This window comes from Oncorhynchus nerka, linkage group LG3, assembly GCF_034236695.1.
Source record: "Oncorhynchus nerka isolate Pitt River linkage group LG3, Oner_Uvic_2.0, whole genome shotgun sequence".
Classification (NCBI taxonomy): domain Eukaryota; kingdom Metazoa; phylum Chordata; class Actinopteri; order Salmoniformes; family Salmonidae; genus Oncorhynchus; species Oncorhynchus nerka.
The window spans coordinates 14,116,488-14,136,835 of NC_088398.1; the positions used below are offsets into that span (position 1 = coordinate 14,116,488).

At 40.4% G+C, this 20,348-nt stretch overlaps 3 protein-coding genes across 10 annotated transcripts; 2 read left to right on the forward strand and 1 right to left on the reverse strand.

Annotated features, from left to right (window-relative positions):
- The first annotated feature begins 3,538 nt into the window (after positions 1-3,538).
- Positions 3,539-9,393, forward strand: LOC115102352 (nuclear receptor coactivator 7-like). Of its 4 annotated transcripts, none has more exons than XR_010460845.1 (7): positions 3,539-3,745; positions 4,838-4,984; positions 5,357-5,509; positions 5,656-5,751; positions 5,949-6,022; positions 6,497-7,564; positions 7,794-7,883. XR_010460845.1 is itself a non-coding variant. In XM_029622225.2 (6 exons), exons 1-6 carry the CDS (start codon positions 3,677-3,679, stop codon positions 7,927-7,929), a joined length of 675 nt encoding a protein of 224 aa, XP_029478085.2. In that variant the 5' UTR covers positions 3,540-3,676; the 3' UTR covers positions 7,930-9,393. The 4 variants fall into 4 exon arrangements, 1 of the variants encoding a protein (XP_029478085.2); XR_010460847.1 differs by having other exon boundaries at positions 6,497-7,534; positions 7,794-7,880; XR_010460848.1 differs by having other exon boundaries at positions 6,497-7,568; positions 7,794-7,878.
- Positions 9,394-10,361: 968 nt separating this feature from the next.
- LOC115102343 (adenosine 5'-monophosphoramidase HINT3) lies at positions 10,362-13,850 on the forward strand. Of its 2 annotated transcripts, none has more exons than XM_029622204.2 (5): positions 10,362-10,547; positions 10,846-10,963; positions 11,076-11,145; positions 11,718-11,844; positions 12,685-13,850. In XM_029622204.2, the coding sequence occupies exons 1-5, from the start codon at positions 10,410-10,412 to the stop codon at positions 12,730-12,732; spliced, it is 501 nt and encodes a 166-aa protein (XP_029478064.2). In that variant the 5' UTR covers positions 10,362-10,409; the 3' UTR covers positions 12,733-13,850. The 2 variants fall into 2 exon arrangements, with proteins under 2 accessions (XP_029478064.2, XP_029478074.2); XM_029622214.2 differs by having other exon boundaries at positions 11,079-11,145.
- Positions 13,388-20,229, reverse strand: LOC115102328 (actin-binding Rho-activating protein-like). Of its 4 annotated transcripts, none has more exons than XM_029622173.2 (2): positions 19,993-20,229; positions 13,388-15,425 (listed from the first exon to the last, which is right to left on the reverse strand). In XM_029622173.2, the coding sequence occupies exon 2, from the start codon at positions 15,359-15,361 to the stop codon at positions 14,846-14,848; it is 516 nt and encodes a 171-aa protein (XP_029478033.2). In that variant the 5' UTR covers positions 15,362-15,425; positions 19,993-20,229; the 3' UTR covers positions 13,388-14,845. The 4 variants fall into 4 exon arrangements, with proteins under 4 accessions (XP_029478033.2, XP_029478043.2, XP_029478052.2 ...); XM_029622183.2 differs by having other exon boundaries at positions 19,989-20,229; XM_029622192.2 differs by lacking the exon at positions 19,993-20,229 and adding an exon at positions 19,842-19,978.
- Positions 20,230-20,348: the final 119 nt, after the last annotated feature.

Consider the following 20,348-nt stretch of genomic DNA (forward strand, 5'->3'; position numbering starts at 1 on the left):
CCTTGAGCAAGGCAGTTAACCCCAACAACAACTGCTTCCCGGGCACCGATGACATCAATTAGGGCAGGCCCTGCACCTCTCTGATTCAGAGGGGTTGGGTTAAAGTTGTGAAGCTGAAAGATATCCCCTTTCCCTAAGGAAAGTATCAGTTTTCATCTCATACAAATGAATGTAGTCATTGTTTGTATTTGACAGTTGAATTGCTGTGTGCTTTTAGGTGGATAGTGCTTCTGCATTTCATTCAATCCTCATAAAATGGGTATATAGGAGGAAGAGACAACTCCGCATCAGAGGATGATAAATATAGTAGGAAAGTTTTGTTTTACAGTAAGGCAGTTCCTCTTTCTCAACATCTGTGAGTGAACAGGTGGACATCAGGCATCTTTAAAGAGGGCTGACACCTGCAGCTTTGCCTTTTACCAGTGAATGCTGTTTACTCTTTCAAAACCTTTTGAACGGTCAATATTCTCCTCACAGTTTTGTTTTCACATGGTAGCCTAGTAATCCTATTAGTGCTCTGACACCTCTGTAGAGTCTGTGACCTGTGTGTGAATCCCTACTGTAGCTCTCCCATCCCAAATCAACTGTTATTCGTCACGTACACGGTTTACAGCAGGTAAAACTAACTGACGCAAGTTAGGGGTGATAAACAAATGTTTTCTACTGTCTATTACCACTCGGATACGCACCACTATTGACATGAAAACACACAATATGGAATGATAACATCTGTGTGAAACAAGTACGTTTTTTTAATCAATAGGTTTCATAGATTGGGGTTGCGCTATACAACTTTTCAGTGGTTCTTACATGTAATATCCCTAGGTCCAGTCAAAGTCTCTGTGATAATGGTCTGATGAAGTGTCAAACTGTTTGTATTCTGGATGATAATTCCTCATCCTTCTACTCTATTGTTTTTGATAGAGGGCCTGCCACAGGGTCTACAGCAGTCTACCACAGCAAACCAAACTAAAGACATACCATGGGTTTCTTCCCCATCCCCCATCTAAATATACACATTTTCCTTAAATACTTATTGCCTGATTAGCATTTTGTACACACTCCCAAAGCGGCCATTCAATTAGTTGCATTTAATAGTTAAACGCACTAAGGATGCATTTAGCATGTCCAGGTCCATGTGGGATTTTCCCATGACTCATCTGGAACATGCTGAGGCAGAGAGCGGATTTGCAGGAATTGGAGGAGAGTTGAAGCAACTACTAGATGCTTCACTGCCAAGTGAAAGTTGTCTAACAGGTACAGTACAAACTGTAACTATTAAGCAATTGTCCTGGAAAGGGCACACACTATACCAGATTGATAGCTCAGTCTAATTTTTTATTTTTATATATAGTAGGTACCAGTAGATTACAGTAGATCTTTAATTGGATGTGATTCATGTTTTTCACTCATGGAAAAGTTGTCCATTTATATTTAACTATACTCTATAAATAACTATATTTAACTAACTTTAAATCAAATATATTTCACATAGTCATGTAAATGTGCAACACCATCGATCCTCCATGTGTGTCTATAATCAGCCCCCACACAGTCTGATATGGATTTCTTCCATCCTATGGTTGGCTACTGTTGTGTAACCTCTTGGCCTCCTCTGTGACCCCTGGCTTTATTTAGACAGAGTTTCCAATTTGCTCCTTACCCCTTCCTCTTGACACTAACTCTTGGAGATTTAAAGACTGTACAGGGTCTGGATAGGTATACGCAATGTAGTGGAGGAGCTTCCACCTCACTGATCGGCACACCTTGAAGGGTAAGGACCAAAGTGAAGTGGTAGGGAGTCAATTGGGACTGGCTGTGTTTCACACAATAAAGTGCAGATTGCAATAAAACATAAGTATCAGGAAAAGAGACAGATCGAAAAAGACAGTGTCTGTCAGCCAGACCTTTATTTGTTTGGAAATTAGCGTCTCTGCGACAGTGAATTGACACTGTCATTTTCTAACCCAGATTCAGCCCAGGGAGGCATACTGTAGCAAGTAAAGATAATGTGTCACAGAGGCTATCTAACGCCATTGTGAAATCCTCCATGTCAGGCGGCCTTGAAGGACCTTAAGGGAGGGTTTTATGGTGAAAGGGGCTTATCTAAGCTGTAACGCTGGAGTATAAGATTCCTGATGGCTGAGATGAGGTGGACATGCTGTTAAAGCACTGAGCCTCCAGACAATCCGCTCTCATTTTCACCATATCATCCTCTCTTCTTCACCTCCTTTTCCATCTCCTGCACCTCCTTTCTACCCCGGCTACTATTCAGCATGGGAGTCAATTACAGCTTTGAAGAGTAAGTGACAATACTTACTATGGATACCAAACCTGGACACTTGATTTGGAGAAATAAGGGGTTTGTAAAGACAAATCTTGCCCTTTCTTTGCTAGGTTAAACATGTAATTTAACAAGGGCAGTTTCTTGATCGGGGAAATAGCTAGGCCTATGTCAGCTTCAGCTCTAGCCTCTTCAGGTCTTGTGTGTGCTTTAGTCATTATTCATGCAGACCAGAGACTATGTATGATCTGATAGTGGCATTCCAATGGGCTGTAGTCATGCATTTGGACCCTAAATGAGCTTTTTCCTGTAAGCGCTATTTCTGAAAAGTAGCTGAAAGACTTGTTTTTCCATGCAGAAATTGGTTCACTTTAGGCTTGTTTAAAGATTTTTGGCTTGTGGTTGCTAGATTAGATTGTGTTTCAATCATATTGCAGAGGAGTGTGTGGGTTTTTGGTGAAACGTATTACATAATTTAAAGTACATAAACATTATATTGATGTATGAGATTGCCTCCTCAGGGTTGAACTGATCCAAACCAAGGACAACAACACGAGACACTACAAGCATCCCTGCTGTCTGGTAGTGGAGAAATACGAGCTAGCTGTGCTGTGCTGCTGTGCTGCCATAAACTGGGGGGTGAGTTCTGATTCAAGGATCTAAAGATGTGGCATTGCATTCAACGACCTCTATCTCTAAAACAATGAGAGCAGTTTCTCATTATAAAGAATGGATTAGACAAATTAAACAAGTATGAAATAATAGATTTAAGCAAGTTTGAAACTATTTTTACTTGACATTTATACATCTAGGTTAGGTTTGTTGTGATGAAATATCTATGAAATATTGTAGCTTTAAGGCACATATTTGTTAGCCTGGGTACCAGTCTTCTTCTCCTAACATTCCACTCCTTGTCACTTCTTCTCATATGCTAAACATCTTTGCAATAGCACGGAGTACAAGGAGTGGAAGGTTAGGTGTGGAAGGTTAGGAGACACAGACTAGTACCCAGGCTACAGAATTGTTGGCTCATTGCCATGAGTGCAACAATGAGATATTTTGACAGTTCGCTCAAACCTGCCGGACACCCCATATATGGACATATGCCCCATAATTCAGTTTACTACAAGTGCCATCCTGTTTTTCAAGAAAGGAATCTGAAACACAAAACTGAGGTGGCCAATACGGTTTCCACAAGCAGGTCTACTATCAGCCAATGAGATTTAGGGGGATGGAAGTTGAATGAAGTAAGAGAGAGCATTTGATGGTTGGGTATAGGTTATCAGTTCACACTCTTGCCTGTGCCTGTGGTACATACAGTATCATATACTGAGGCAACTGTGTTACATTATTAGTATACATGAGTTGTGTTTGGGAGGAATATTAGTAGACATGAGACTAATGCAGGAGAACATCAAGGTGCTTTACTTTGCAAACAAATGTCTGGAGCCATATGTAATGGTGGGTTGCTAACTATACTCTTATTTTTGTGAATTGTAATGTTTAGTGTGAGATAATGTATTAGTATGCATGCCATTTGTATTTGTATTTTTTGAAATACCTTTAGTATGACCCAAATATGTGAAGAGTAATTTTAGGGTGGTGTGCAATAATGTTAATTTATTGGTGAAGGGTTGAATAAATGATTGTATTTTGTCTTTTATCAACCACCCTCACTCACTAGTACTGATTGTGGGTGTAATTTCATGTTTTATTGTGTTTGTTTTTGAGTCAGTTAATTACTCAGCCTTGTTTTACAATATCAGTGTGGTTAAGAAACTGACAGCAGAGAGAAAAAGAGAGTGTGTTTTAACAGAGATGTGGCTGAGAAACTCACAGCAGAGAGAAAAAGAGAATGTGTTTTAACAGAGATGTGGCTGAGAAACTCACAGAGTGAAAAAGAGAATGTGTTTTAACAGAGATGTGGCTGAGAAACTCACAGCAGAGAGAAAAGGAGAGTGTTTTAACAGAGATGTGGCTGAGAAATTCACAGAGTGAAAAAGAGAATGTGTTTTAACAGAGATGTGGCTGAGAAACTCACAGCAGAGAGAAAAGGAGAGTGTTTTAACAGAGATGTGGCTGAGAAACTCACAGCAGAGAGAAAAAGAGAGTGTGTTTTAACAGAGATGTGGCTGAGAAACTCGGAGTGAAAAAGAGAATGTGTTTTAACAGAGATGTGGCTGAGAAACTCACAGAGTGAAAAAGAGAATGTGTTTTAACAGAGATGTGGCTGAGAAACTCACAGAGTGAAAAAGAGAATGTGTTTTAACAGAGATGTGGCTGAGAAACTCACAGCAGAGAGAAAAGGAGAGTGTTTTAACAGAGATGTGGCTGAGAAACCCACAGAGCGAAAAGGAGAATGTGTTTTAACAGAGTTGTGATTTCATGTCCAAATCATCCCAAAGTGTCTGAAATGGATTTTGTACCTTAATAAAGTTACTTTAAGATCATTTGAACATGAAAGCGAAACATTATAATACCTGGGACATATAAGTAATTTTGTAATTTTGGTGAACTTTCCCCTTAACAGAGTTTGTGGTTATTTCCTTGCAGATCATCACAGGGAACGATTCAGTAAAGCCTCGATGGAGCGTGTGCAGCTCAGAGGAGGGTAACCGCTCTGAGGGCGAGGAGCCTGAGGACATACTTCCTGTTCTCCGAAACCACAGCCAGCTCCTCAACGACCAACACATCGAGAGTGTGAGTTACTGTTAAACTACACTACAACAAAACACTGTGGCTAATACAGTCACTTCTGGCATGTTTACAGAAATGCTGATGAAGGTGCTTTGTACTTATCAAATAAACCTAATGAAGTAAAGGAAAAGTAAAGCAATCATCTCACAGCAGTATATAGGCTACACAGCCAGCTCATGGGAAGAACATAGTGCTTTGGTTTGTTTGATATGTACAAAGCTAAATATGGGACTTTTTTTTGGTTCTTCAATTTATACTGAGTTCCGGGAAAATAAAGTGCACATACTCATCTCAGCATTACACAGCTTTGACATGTGAATTTAAATGGGACATTTTCTCATCATCCATCTCATCCTCTGTTTCTGAAACCCACAGCTAGCCAATCACATACCAGCAAGGACACAGGGGTATCCATGGAACCTGGTCTACAGCACAGCCATTCATGGCACCAGCCTGAAGACTCTGTACAGGCAAATGGCCCACATCGACAGTCCTGTGCTTCTGGTCATCAAAGACATGGGAAAAAAGGTGGACATCTCAACAACGCACTGTTCTATATGACTGACATCTAACGTACTGTTACATCCATGTACTGCTATTACATTGTTATTACATTATGAATGGGTCATACGATCCCAGTAAAATGCTAATACGTTTGTTTTCCTCTCTCTCAGGTGTTTGGTGCCTTCTCCTCCCATCCCTTCAGAGTGAGTGACTGTTGCTACGGAACAGGAGAGACTTTTGTCTACAGCTTTGACCCTGCATTTAAGGTAACATTGCATACTGTTGTGTGCACGGCTTGTCCATAATGGCATCCTATTCACTATATACATTTGACCAGCGCTTACCTTTGTACTATAGGGAATAGGGTGTCATTTCAGATACAGCCCCTGTTGTTGTAGTTAATAGGCTGTCTCTTGACTGTCGTGATGGGTGGAGTTAGTCTGACACCTCTCTCTTCACACAGGCCTACAGGTGGAGTGGTGAGAACTCTTACTTCATCAGGGGCCATATGGACTCTCTACAGATTGGTGGAGGAGGGTAAGTGTTCAGAATTTTCTTTATCAGAAATACCGAAGCCTTTATCATCTAAAAGTAAATCTAGTTAGCTTCCACAAACTCATTGATGTCTACAGATCTTATTGGCTAAACCACATCATTTGGCTCTGGTCTGATATATACAGTGGGGTAAAAAAAGTATTTAGTCAGCCACCAATTGTGCATGTTCTCCCACTGAAAAAGATGAGAGTGGCCTGTAATTTTCATCATAGGTACACTTCAACTATGACAGACAAAATGAGAAGAAAAAAAATCCAGAAAATCACATTGAAGGATATTTAATGGATTTATTTGCAAATTATGGTGGAAAATAAGTATTTGGTCAATAACAAAAGTTTATCTCAATACTTTGTTATATACCCTTTGTTGGCAAATACAGAGGTCAAACGTTTTGTGTAAGTCTTCACAAGGTTTTCACACACTGTTGCTGGTATTTTGACCCATTCCTCCATGCAGATCTCATCTAGAGCAGTGATGTTTTGGGGCTGTTGCTGGGCAACACGGATTTCAACTTCCTCCAAAGATTTTCTATGGGGTTGAGATCTGGAGACTGACTAGGCCACTCCAGGACCTGGAAATGCTTCTTACGAAGCCACTCCTTCGTTGCCCGGGCGGTGTGTTTGGGATCATTGTCATGCTGAAAGACCCAGCCACGTTTCATCTTCAATGCCCTTGCTGATGGAAGGAGGTTTTCACTCAAAGTCTCACGATACATGGCCCCATTCATTCTTTCCTTTACACGGATCAGTCGTCCTGGTCCCTTTGCAGAAAAACAGCCCCAAAGCATGATGTTTCCACCCCCATGCTTCACAGTAGGTATGGTGTTCTATGGATGCAACTCAGCATTCTTTGTCTAACAAAACACGATGAGTTGAGTTTTTACCAAAAAGTTATATTTTTGTTTCGTCTGACCATGACATTCTCCCAATCTTCTTCTGGATCATCCAAATGCTCTCTAGCAAACTTCAGACGGGCCTGGACATGTACTGGCTTAAGCAGGAGGACACATCTGGCACTGCAGGATTTGAGTCCCTGGCGGCGTAGTGTGTTACTGATGGTAGGCTTTGTTACTTTGGTCCCAGCTCTCTGCAGGTCATTCACTAGGTCCCTCCGTGTGGTTCTGGGATTTTTGCTCACTGTTCTTGTGATCATTTTGACCCCACGGGGTGAGATCTTGCGTGGAGCCCTAGATTGAGGGAGATTATCAGTGGTCTTGTATGTCTTCCATTTCTTAATAATTGCTCCCACAGTTGATTTCCTCAAACCAAGCTGCTTACCTATTGCAGATTCAGTCTTCCCAGCCTGGTGCAGGTCTACAATTTTGTTTCTGGTGTCCTTTGACAGCTCTTTGGTCTTGGCCATAGTGGAGTTTGGAGTGTGACTGTTTGAGGTTGTGGACAGGTGTCTTTTATACTGATAACAAGTTCAAACATGTGCCATTAATACAGGTAACGAGTGGAGGACAGAGGAGCCTCTTTAAAGAACAAGTTACAGGTCTGTGAGAGCCAGAAATCGTGCTTGTTTGTAGGTGACCAAATACTTATTTTCCACCATAATTTGCTAATAATTTCATTAAAAATCCTACAATGTGATTTTCTGGATTTTTTTTTCTCATTTTGTCTGTCATAGTTGAAGTGTACCTATGATGAAAATTACAGGCCTCTCTCATCTTTTTAAGTGGGAGAACTTGCACAATTGGTGGCTGACTAAATACTTTTTTGCCCCACTGTATCTTTCTCTTGTTGACCTCTAGGGGGCTTTTTGGCCTGTGGCTGGATGCTGATCTGTACTACGGTGCAAGCTTCCCATGTCACACCTTCAACAACCAGCCCCTGTCCACCCAGCAAGACTTCACAGTGCAGGACCTGGAGGTCTGGACTGTCCAGTAAACAGAGCGAGACGCTGAGAGACTCAGAAGCGGAAAAGAGAGAGAGAAAAAACTAGAGCCATGTCTATCTATGGTTTACAACATGGCTTTACTTGTGTTCAGTGAGGTTTAGCCTGTGTTCAAGCTGTTAAAGTACAGTAAGCTTAATATAGTAAGCTTGGTTTGTCCAATGACCTTATATATGAATGGACAACGCCATCGATCACGTGACACCAGTCATTCCTATGTGAAAACTCAATAGTGCATTTGAAGCCAAGGAAGTCCATTAAGATGGCGTCTCATGTGGGACATTTACATAGGCATTACATGCTAGTTTGAGCTACTCCAGGATGTGACGTTGCAGGCTAGCTCAGTGCTGCCCCCTCTCATTGAGTATTTCATGTTAAAGGCAGAATGGGGCATGCTGCCATTAGCTACTAAATTATGACAGTAACTTCTTCTGTGTGCGATTTTAAAATAATTGGTTCAAGCACATACATCTGGGGTATAAGACATTTTTGTTTTTATTTGTTATTATATTTATACGAAGATTGCCATCTTCCCATTCACTGTCCTGTGTTTGGCAAATAATGCCTGCAGTACTGTGGTTGGCCTTGAATGAGAGGGGGCAGTCATTCACCCCTGGGTTTGTCACGTGTAAAACCTGGTCTAGTGACTTTTAGGCTGGTTTTACCTGTGTTTTACCAGCGCGAAACCTATTATACCAGCATTAACTCAGGATGTATCTGTGTTTTGCCTGGTTAACTGAGGACTGTATGGTGAGAGATAGACAGGCTGTTTTACAGTGTCCTACTGTTTGCTGCTCAATACCTGCTACTGAACAAGCTCTGTCCAATACGAGCATTACAACCTAGACATCTAAGCTGTAAACCCTCCATCAATCCTTTGTTATGGACAGCATTTACAAACCAAAGCCCATTTTAGAGTAATATCCTATTTTCATTACAATTTCCTCATAAGCTTTAAACTTTATAGAGGCTAAGATGAACACACTACTGTACTACCCAACTATTTTCTATTTATTTCTGTGTCTGTGTTACAAGGGTACAACATCAGATGCCCCGTAGGGATTCCTCACACACACAACACTCAGGTCTAGAAACAGCCACGGCAGAGTACTGTCTCTTAGAGCTGCTAAAAGTGGCCTCTAATGGTTTGTACTAAAGGTATGGGTTTAAATCCATGTTAAATGTTTTCTTACATTTCTAAAAGAGAATAATGCAATTTGTTTAAAAGAAAGAAACAGGATATAAGATGGACCAATTGTTTTAGTTTGGTGTCTTTTTCACATTCCTTTGATGTTTTTTATATTTGCTATAAAAATATATATATATATATTTAAAGAAATGTTATCCAGGGAAGTATTTTGTTTTGTTTTTCTGTATGTGTTCTGTACAGTGCTGGCACTGTTAATGGCTCCTTATTAAAATTCTGCATTTCCAGGTGACAAAAAATGTGCTTTAAACTTGTGTGATTATGTGACTGATTGTTTTCAGATCAATAAGCATCATTGCCTGGAATAGTAATACTAATATTAATCTCATCAACAACAATATAAAAGCAAGATTCATGATAACAAAAGGACATATGACATGTTTTAGATTTACCCAGTATTTTGAATTATCATGCTAGATGCCCAGTCATTTCTGTATGCTGAAATTAAGCTAGCAATAGGTAGCCTAAGGCCACATCAGTAATCACTCATTGTATGATTGGTTTTGAAAGAAATTATAAAATGTCACAGCATTCATTTACATGTTGCTGTACTGTCAAAGAAAGTATGTTTGCTTAATGAAAATGACACCTGCAATCTCAAAAGCAAGGCCTACATAGGATGCAGCCTAATGTACTTTCACAACAGCTAATGGGGATCCTAATAAAATACAAAATACCTAAGTTGAGCACATCTTTATTACTGTAAACAGTAAGGATGAGTTAGATTATTTTTTAAAAGTTATAGGCTATGACCAGTAAAAAAAAATCAAGAAGTTAATCTTTATCGTTCTTTTCCTAGGTCACGAAAATGGCTTAAAAAATCCCATCTTTAAATCATTTAGGCAAATTCAACAATGCAATATAACCGTAGCATTGACTTATACATGTTGAAGAAGTGGCAGAAAATAGAAAAGCATATCTGATAAATGACTAAAATGTAAATATTTTATCTAGACGATTCAGTGAGAGACGTGTTTCACTGCCACCTTCAGGTGGACATTCGTGCGCACTACCAAGTTGAGTAATTGTTTGCTTTACCTTTCGACTCACCAACGATAACCGTTTGATCCACTTGTGTTCCTTCGTTGATAGGTATGATTTCCACTAATTACCACAGCCACAAAGTTGGAATTGGCTAGGCATAAGGTTAGCAGGGTGGTTAAGGTTAGAGTTAAGGTTAGGTTTAAAATAGCATCCTAAATACATTGTAGAAATAGGCGGGGTTTATGCCTTTGTGGCTGTGGTAACTAGTGACGACCATTAAATATGGCAACCAACGAAGGTTCTGAACCTGCAAATGCATATATTTCTAAAAGAAACGTAGGTCAAGGCGAAGGATACGACAAGAAATGCATATTCTGCAAGGTTGTCAACAATGAGATGGGCACGGAGATTCTTCATGTTGTAAGTATGAGTGAATTATTGACACAAACTAGCTAGCTAGGCTAACGTTACGTTAACGTCGTTAGCTGGCTAGGTTAGCTGTCAGAAAACAGCGACGTTGATTACCACTACGACAGGTCATTTGAGCTAATCCATTATCATATTTCCATAGCTATGTGGAAACAATATACATTAATGATCCCAAAAATAGTTTTTAGGCAGGTTAGCTTCCAAACTGAAAACAATGCTGATTGTGATGGACGTTCTAGCTGAACCAACTAGTGACCACCCCATGTGTTTGACTTCGTTTGCATGACAGGACGAGGAGGTCTCTTGCTTCAGGGACATCAAGCCTGGAGCTCCCCATCATTACCTGGTTGTGCCAACGAGACATGTTGGAAACTGTAAATCACTCAGTAAAGAGCATGTGTCATTAGGTATGCAACTTTAAAGTTGTGTGTGTGTGTGGTGTGGTGTGGTGTGGTGTGGTGTGTGTGTGTGTGTGTGTGTGTGTGTGTTAACTGATTATCCTGCTGTGTCTGTGATCAGTAGAGAAGATGGTGGAGATAGGGATGGAGATCCTTCAGAAGAACAATGTCTTAGACCTCAGCGATGTTAGGTATGACCACAACATTCTCTCCAGTCAATGTCACATGATTCAAATGGAGTGTTTTTCAATCTTCAGATGTTATTCGGGCTGTGACAATACCAGTATTGAGATGTTTTCCATGGGGGGGGGGAATTAAATAGAAAGCAGACAACTCTTTGGTTCTTTAAAAACCTGCTGTATGCAAACTATTGTATGATATATATATATATATATATATAGCCTGAAAAATGAACAAATGTGACTAGATGATGACATAATGTCTGTTTCCAACATTAGGGCTGTTTTCCAAAGTAAGTTAAAGCCATGTAGTGTGTTTGTTTCTTTGCCACGATACTGACAAGAGTCGCTATACTGGTATCGTCCCGGCCCTTTTATTAACAAGTGGCTCCAATTGTAAAGGCCAATCTATTTATTTTTGCTATACATGCATAGTTGATTGGTTTGACTTTATGAAATGACATACAATGGCAAATCACATTCAGCAGTCTGTAGAATTTAGCATTTTGAACATGTTGCTGTTGTCACAGAAGATCATGCAGAGACAAAGAAGCAGACAATTATTATTATTTGTTTTTCTACAGGTTTGGCTTCCACTGGCCTCCATTCTGTTCTGTCTCTCACCTGCACCTACATGTGTTGGCACCTGCCAGTCAGATGGGCTTCATGTCCCGCCTCTTCTACAGACCCAACTCCTATTGGTTTGTCACTGTAAGTCTCTTTCAAATGGCCATTGTAGTACGGTAGTTGTCAGAATTTGTGTGATAAATGTTTCACAATTCCCCCCACATTGTTAAATAAAGGTAAAATAAAAAGTCTGTTCTGTGATAATATTATCCACCTATTGAGTTCAGTGTTCGTACAGTACCAAAGTCGGGATAGAACAATAATTTCCCTTGCCTTGCTGCCTTGACATCACCTGGACACAAACATCAACTCCACTCATTTAGACTTGTTAGAGTAGCTTGTTAGCATTGTGTTTGGGAAAGAGGGCTCTTTTTAAAAAAAAAATTTTTTTACATAAAGTTGGACAGTCTAGATTGGCAGCTGATGAACAGCTCCATTGTTCCTCACTGTTCCAGCAGCTCTTTTCTGCCACTCTGGCTGTTGTGTTGTCATCTGTTAAGAGCCAGTCAGCCAACACTGATCTCTCACTGCATTATCACTGCCAGCTTTCATGGTCAATTAACTCCCTGTGGAGACTACTGGGCTGGGGAAATCTGTTGGGATGAAGTAAGGTGACTAAAGCCCCAAATACACTGGACTAGGAAACCTGCTTTTTTCCTGTGTCTGCCTTCAGTGTGTATATGGGTCTTCCCAGGTTAAAGGATGGCCATCTATACAGTATGTCAGGGACACTCACCCATATCAGTCTATTCCCATCAGGTTGGTTTGCAGGCATGCACCTCATGCAAGAGCCTTTGTTTTTCTACCTTTAGATACAATACATGAGCGTGACAATGGACTGGCAATTCAGACATCAAAAGACATGAAGAAGCCATGACATGTCATTTTATTTATTATTATACTATTTGTGTTTGTCTCCTGCAGGCTGACCAGTTGATTCAGCAGCTGAACTCTAAGGGAGAGACCAACTGAGGAGTGGGTTGCAGTCTGGGCTGGTCCAGTGAGAAACGGGGTTACCTTACTAGTAGTGAAGTGAGCAGGTCAGGTCTGGTCTCCCTCCATGGTTCTCTGTGTGAGTGTACTGTACTCCCCAGCAGGTTACAGTGAGACTAGTGATGATGGTTCAACTCAACTGAGGTTTTTAATTCTAGTATCAAGCTGAACAGCCAAATCAGAAATTAAGCCAAATGTGTTTTCCTTACTTGCTATTTTAAATAATTTTTTGAAAATGACCAATAGTTACTCTTTATTTTTTACCACAGAATATGAAATAGTAATGACTGGAATGATTTTGGGGTCAATTTCTGTTGGTATAGAAAGATATCAAAAGTGATACGTTTGTGTTTAGGCTCTAGTATTAATATAAAGAACGATTAGTAACGTAAAGGCATTCCTAAGTGATCATAACCAGGAGACCTGAGAATGGGATGTATTGGGACTTGGAAACCTACAGTAAGTCTCATTGCAGGACACCTTTGATAAAGATGTCTAATGCATGTGCATCCCAAATGTCACCTTTTCCTATAGGGCTCAAAAGTAGTGTAATGAATAGGGCACCATTTGCGATGCAGTCACTGTCAACAGTATCTTGTATTATGAGGTATAATAACTGAAAGCGGAGAAATATAATGAGAAGTATGAGCTCTTTTAGGCCTCAGTCAAGTGATCAGAAAAGCAACTGTTTTGCATGAATGGTATTCAATCATATATGATCAAAGAGTAAAATGGAAGTGTACACTGGGGTGTGGAGGTTTAATATATTCACTGAATAATACCTACATTACTAATTCATCAAGATGCATAATAGGAGCTCAGTCATCCATAAACAATTGTTTCTTGAGTCACATTCTGTTAACACAATACTCTGCATTAATTGTGTTATTTTATTATGAATGTTGGAGAGTGATTCTTAATTTTGTTATGCACTACAGCCCAATGGAACACTCAACAAAGTAATGTATGTTTAGTGTATGCTGCTGCATGAAATTAAGAGCGTCATGTGTTTGTATTTATTGGTTGACGTGTCGCTGTAAAATAATAATGGTGGTTCATGGTTAAATAAATTATGCATTGCTGCCTCCACAAGTGTATCAGATTTCCTTCCTGGTCTCTTATTAATGGGAAACATCATTCAGTAACACTTACTGTAAAGTATGCAGTATGACTTAGGCAGTATGACTTAATATGACTCTTTCTAATGCCTTATTAAAAAGTATTATGTTATGCAGGCTTTAAATAAAGTGTTACCTGTCATTCTAATGCAATTGTATTATGAATTAGTCCGTTTTGGTGATTTTTTTTTTTTTGTGTGAAGACTTTATTGATAAAAATCAGTGCCTTTCTAAACAAACATGTTTGGAATACAGTAATTATTTTTCAAATTAGTAAAGTGTTACAGTATATTTCATGAGTGCAAGTAGCTGAAAAAGCATTCCTCAAACAACCCTCGTTAGGTTGAACAATGTGCATATAGTACAGTGTGAATTCCACAAATGCCAGTGGATCAAAAAGTGATGTGCTATTTCTCCTGAATGTAAATATAATTGTGATGCATTTTGCTACATTGTCAACCATGTATACAGTTTCATAGCCTCCTTCCAGGATTTCTAACATAAGCCTACAGTGTCAGTGTGTGGTATTTGTGCCATAGAATGTACACATTTCCTCTGTCTAATTACAAAGATTGCTAAGGAACATTGTAAACGCTGTGTAGATTACAGTGTACTTGTGTAACTGGGAATGCAACGCAAAGTCCATTCAGGCCAATAAGCTCAGGTTCATCCTACAGCACCATATTGCATGTCCCTGCTGCCACAGGTTAGTTATCTTGGGCCCTGCCCAGAAACAACTACCCTTGCTAGGTGCAGGTGTAAACATGAAAGAATTGGATAGGTGTTGCTGCACCTTGCTACCTAATGTAATTTTCACCATATTGCTTAGACCTAGCCAATCCTTTCACAACTACACAAATGCCTAAAGAGCTAGGGGATGTTTCTGGACAGGGCCTTGGTTAATGTCTTGTCCGTCGGCTGCATAAACCTGGTCACTGAAGCAGCATAATGGCGACCCTGTCATTTCATCCTGGTCACTGTAGCAGTGTGATGAGGACCCGGTCATCCTGCCCCTGCCACAACATCTCCCCTTCAAAGCTGACCAGGCCTTGTTTTCTGGCCCTCAGCAGGATCCCCACCACCTTGTTGGAGATGTTCACATAGTGCTCAAACAGCTTCCCAAACTCCACTGTCACGACAGGTCTCTCCTCGCTGCCTCCGTCCCCACCGCCACGGCTTTCCCCGATGTCCCTGATCATCTGGCAGAGCTCCTCCACCTCCCGGGTGATGTGGACGTGGGCGTCCCTTCCCCTCTGCTCTGTCAAGGAGCCCTCCAGGGGCCTCCCGTAGCCATCCTGGTCCCTTTGGAGCCTCTGCTGCTGGGCAGTCACATTCACCATAGCCCCCCGGTTGTTACTGAAGGGGTTGTGTTTCTGGTACTCCTGGTGCTTGTTGGACCATCTCTGCCAGTTCTCCTTTAACCCTTTCACTGACGTCACACACACTGTCCTGTCATCGTTAAACTCGACAGGTGCATCGTTGTTCTCCATGGTGGTGTTTCAGATGTCTTGTACGTATTAAGTGGTTTGTCCACTTTTAGGCATAGTTCATTTTCTGTGGGTGTAATAAAAGTTTCAATGACCAACTGTTGAGAGCACAATTACATGTCTGTATGGTAGCCTAGGCCTATTTCTAATTTATGAAGACACAAATTAATACTCAGAAATAACCTATTTAAACCATTAATTACACCCTGAATAAAGTTATGGTAAACTATATTAGTTATAATAAAGTTATAATAACAGGTCATCATCCTACTAATGCTCTGATGAAGGTGAGAGTTCTTCCAGATCAGAGGTATCATGCCAATAGGATGCACAGAGGCACGTGCCCCCTCAAATTTGTCATGTAATTAAAAAAAAAAAATATATATATATATACAGTACCAGTCAAAAGTTTGGACACACCTACTAATTTCACGTTTTTTCTTTATTTTTAAATGTTCTACATTGTAGAAAAATAGTGAAGACATCAACACTATGAAATAACACATGGAATTATGTAGTAACCAAAAAACAAATCAAAATATATGTTATATTTGAGATTCTTCAAAGTAGCCACCCTTTGCCTTGATGACAGCTTTAAACACTCTTGACATTCTCTCAACCAGCTTCATGAGGTAGTCACCTGGAATGCATTTCAATTAACAGGTGTGCGTTGTTAAAAGGTCATTTGTGGAATTTCTTTCCTTCTTAATGTGTTGAGCCAATCAGTTGTGTTGTGACAAGGTAGGGGTGGTATACAGAAGATAGCCCTATTTGGTAAAAGACCAAGTCCATATTATGGCAAGAACAGCTCAAATAAGCAGAGAAACAACAGTCCATCATTACTTTAAGACAAGAAGGTCAGTCAGTGCGGCTGCAAAAACCATCAAGTGCTATGATGAAACTGGCTCTCATGAGGACCGCCACAGGAAAGGAAGACCCAGAGTTACCTCTGAAGCAGAGGATAAGTTCATTAGAGTTACCAGCCTCAGGAATTGCAGCCCAAATACAGTGGGGCAAAAAAGTATTTAGTCAGCCACCAATTGTGCAAGTTCTCCCACTTAAAAATATGAGAGAGGCCTGTAATTTTCATCATAGGTATACTTCAACTATGACAGACAAAATGAGAAGAAAATCTAGAAAATCACATTGTAGGATTTTTAATTTATTTATTTGCAAATTATGGTGGAAAATAAGTATTTGGTCACCTACAAACAAGCAAGATTTCTGGCTCTCACAGACCTGTAACTTTAGAGGCTCCTCTGTCCTCCACTCGTTACCTGTATTAATGGCACCTGTTTGAACTTGTTATCAGTATAAAAGACACCTGTCCACAACCTCAAACAGTCACACTCCAAACTCCACTATGGCCAAGACCAAAGAGCTGTCAAAGGACACCAGAAACAAAATTGTAGACCTGCACCAGGCTGGGAAGACTGAATCTGCAATAGGTAAGCAGCTTGGTTTGAAGAAATCAACTGTGGGAGCAATTATTAGGAAATGGAAGACATACAAGACCACTGATAATCTCCCTTGATCTGGGGCTCCACGCAAGATCTCACCCCGTGGGGTCAAAATTATTACAAGAACGGTGAGTAAAAATCCCAGAACCACACGGGGGGACCTAGTGAATGACCTGCAGAGAGCTGGGACCAAAGTAACAAAGCCTACCATCAGTAACTCAAATCCTGCAGTGCCAGACGTGTCCCCCTGCTTAAGCCAGTACATGTCCAGGCCCGTCTGAAGTTTGCTAGAGAGCATTTGAATGATCCAGAAGAAAGATTGGGAGAATGTCATTTGGTCAGATGACACCAAAATATAACTTTTTGGTAAAAACTCAACTCGTGTTTGGAGGACAAAGAATGCCGAGTTGCATCCAAAGAACACCATACCTACTGTGAAGCATGGGGGTGGAAAGATCATGCTTTGGGGCTGTTTTTCTGCAAAGGGACCAGGACGACTGATCCGTGTAAAGGTAAGAATGAATGGGGCCATGTATCGTGAGATTTTGTGTGAAAACCTCCTTCCATCAGCAAGGGCATTGAAGATGAAACGTGGCTGGGTCTTTCAGCATGACAATGATCCCAAACGCACCGCCCGGGCAACGAAGGAGTGGCTTCGTAAGAAGCATTTCAAGGTCCTGGAGTGGCCTAGCCAGTCTCCAGATCTCAACCCCATAGAAAATCTTTGGAGGGAGTTGAAATCCGTGTTGCCCAGCAACAGCCCCAAAACATCACTGCTCTAGATGAGATCTGCATGGAGGAATGGGCCAAAATACCAGCAACAGTGTGTGAAAACCTTGTGAAGACTTACAGAAAACGTTTGACCTCTGTCATTGCCAACAAAGGGTATATAACAAAGTATTGAGATAAAATCCTACAATGTGATTTTCTGGATTTTTTTTCTTCTCATTTTGTCTGTCATAGTTGAAGGGTAACTATGATGAAAATGACGTGGGAGAACTTGCACAATTGGTGGCTGACTAAATACTTTTTTGCCCCACTGTAAATGCTTCACAGAGTTCAACAGACACATCTCAACATCAACTGTTTAGAGGAGACTGTGTGAATCAGGCCTTCATGGTCAAATTGCTGCAAAGAAACCACAACTCAAGGTTACCAAGAAGAAGAAGAGACTTGCTTGGGCCAAGAAACACAAGCAAGGGACATTAGACTGTTGGGAATCTGTCCTTTGGTCTGATTAGTCCAAATTAGAGATTTTTGGTTCCAACTGCCGTGTCTTTGTGAGACGCATAGTAGGTGAACGAATGATCTCAGCATGTGTAGTTCCCACCGTGAAGCATGGAGGAGATTTATTTAAGTGATTTATTTAGAATTCAAGGCACCAGCATGGCTACCACAGCATTCTGCAGCGATACACCATTCCATCTGGTTTGTACTTAGTGGGACTGTCATTTGTTTTTCAACAGGACAATGACCCAACACATACTCCAGGCTGTGTAAGGGCTATTTGACCAAGAAGCAGAGTGATGGAGTGCTGCATCGGATGACCTAGCCTACACAATCACCTGACCTCAACCCAATTGATATGGTTTGGGATGAGTTGGAACGCAGAGTGAAGGAAAAGCAGCCCGCAAGTGCTCAACATGTGTGGGAGCTCCTTCAAGACTGTTGGAAAAGCATTCCAGGTGAAGCTGGTTGAGAGAATGTTAAGAGTTTGCAAAGCTGTCATCAAGGCAAAGGGTGGCTACTTTGAAGAATCTGAAATATAAAATATATTTGGATTTGTTTAACACTTTTTTGGTTACCACATGATTCCATGTGTTATTTCATAGTTCTGATGTCTTCACTATTATTATACAATGTCGAAAATAGTTAAATTAAAGAAAAACCCTTGAATGAGTAGGTGTGTCCAAACTTTTGACTTATACTGTACCTCTTAGTGAGAATTCTCCTTTCTCCATTTCATAGCATAAGCTATGGACAACTAACACAATTGCATTTTTTCGGTGGCAATTTGAATGCACAGTGATACCGTGACGAAATCCTGAGGCCCGTCGCCATCACCTCATGTTTCAGCATGATAATGCACGGCCCCATGACGCAAAGATCTGTACACAATTTCTGGAAGCTGAAAATGTCCCAGTTCTTCCATGGCCTGTATACTCACCAGACATGTCACCCACTGAGCATGTTTGGGATGCTCTGGATTGATGTGTATGACAGTGTGTTTCAGTTCCCACCAATATCCATCAACTTCGCACAGACATTGAAGAGGAGTGGGACAACATTCCAAAGGCCACAATCTGCCTGATCAACTCTTTAAGAAGGAGATGTGTTGTGCTGCTTGAGGCAAATGGTGGTCACACCAGATAATGATTGGTTTTCTGATCCACGCCCCTACTTTTATTTTTAAGGTATCTATGACTAGTAACTCAGTATAATCTTTGTAATGGTTGCACGTTGTGTTTATATTTGTATTCAGTGTATATATATATTATTTACATTTTTTGTTAAATCTTTTGTTGTTTCTCTATAATACTACTAGCCACCTACTGTAGCAATTTTATGAAGTTGGCTTTAGCTAGTCCAGATAGGTTCCCAATCTCCCAACCTCATAACTAGCTACCAAGAAGCTATTTCAGGCTATTTATCAGGCTAGAGTTGCTAGCTTGTATAACTATCTTAGTTGGCAAGCCTGCTGGCAAGGTTGGTAGTCTTTTGAAATGCTAGCAATTACTAAATGTACTGAATAAGACCCACATTCCTTTGAATATTTTACCTAGACTTTAGTAGAGACGCAGAGAAGCATATTTAGTTTCTTTGAAAAAAATAAGCACCAGTCAGGCAGGAGAATAGAGAGCTCAAGAGGTATGCTTAGATATGCAGAAAAATATACATATTTTTTAAAATATAATTAAGCATAGTGACTCTAGATTGCAGGAAAAAAGCTACTTCAGATGTTTGAAAAATGCTAAATTTGCCCATTTCAGGAATGGGACCACCCCTCTGCCATCCTCACTTACTTTGTGCCCTCTCAGATTGTTAGGCTCCTGTTCCAGATTGATTTAAACATGAAAAACATTTAATTTATCTCGCACAAATAAATTTTACATTACAAGAAATCTAGGAATGCAAGGTGAGCACACATCTGTAAACTGAAAGTGACATACATACGGTAAGGTGACAAGTGTCACTGCTACAATGTCAAAATCGATGTATTGCTTATTCCGAGATTTTCTTCTTCTGTCCGTGTCGAATTTTAGGTACCTTACACTTCTTGTCACGAACACTGACATAGCCTGAGGAACATGTGTCTGTTAGCAACATTGTATCCATGCTATGGAACTTTACATTAGAACAGTGTTGAATCGGATTATTTTTCTACCCGCAGTGGAAAAACACTGATCGGCATCCAAAGTAGCCAATGACAATGTGGTGGTGACGCAAGTAGCTAAATGTTGGTGTCACGTGCCCTGTCAGTGAGCAATGTTCTGAAGTAAAGCTGCTTAACTTTGGGATATGTTTAGTTG

Bases quoted from the DNA above. Each gene is read 5' to 3' on its own strand.
- LOC115102352 (XM_029622225.2), top strand. From the start codon at position 3,677: ATGAGACTAATGCAGGAGAACATCAAGGTGCTTTACTTTGCAAACAAA. The intron at 3,746-4,837 runs GTGGGTTGCTAA...ATTTCCTTGCAG, and splicing joins GTCTGGAGCCATATGTAATG to ATCATCACAGGGAACGATTC. The intron at 5,752-5,948 runs GTAACATTGCAT...CTCTTCACACAG, and splicing joins GCTTTGACCCTGCATTTAAG to GCCTACAGGTGGAGTGGTGA.
- LOC115102343 (XM_029622204.2), top strand. From the start codon at position 10,410: ATGGCAACCAACGAAGGTTCTGAACCTGCAAATGCATATATTTCTAAA. The intron at 10,964-11,075 runs GTATGCAACTTT...GTCTGTGATCAG, and splicing joins TAAAGAGCATGTGTCATTAG to TAGAGAAGATGGTGGAGATA. The intron at 11,845-12,684 runs GTAAGTCTCTTT...TGTCTCCTGCAG, and splicing joins ACTCCTATTGGTTTGTCACT to GCTGACCAGTTGATTCAGCA.
- LOC115102328 (XM_029622173.2), bottom strand. From the start codon at position 15,361: ATGGAGAACAACGATGCACCTGTCGAGTTTAACGATGACAGGACAGTG.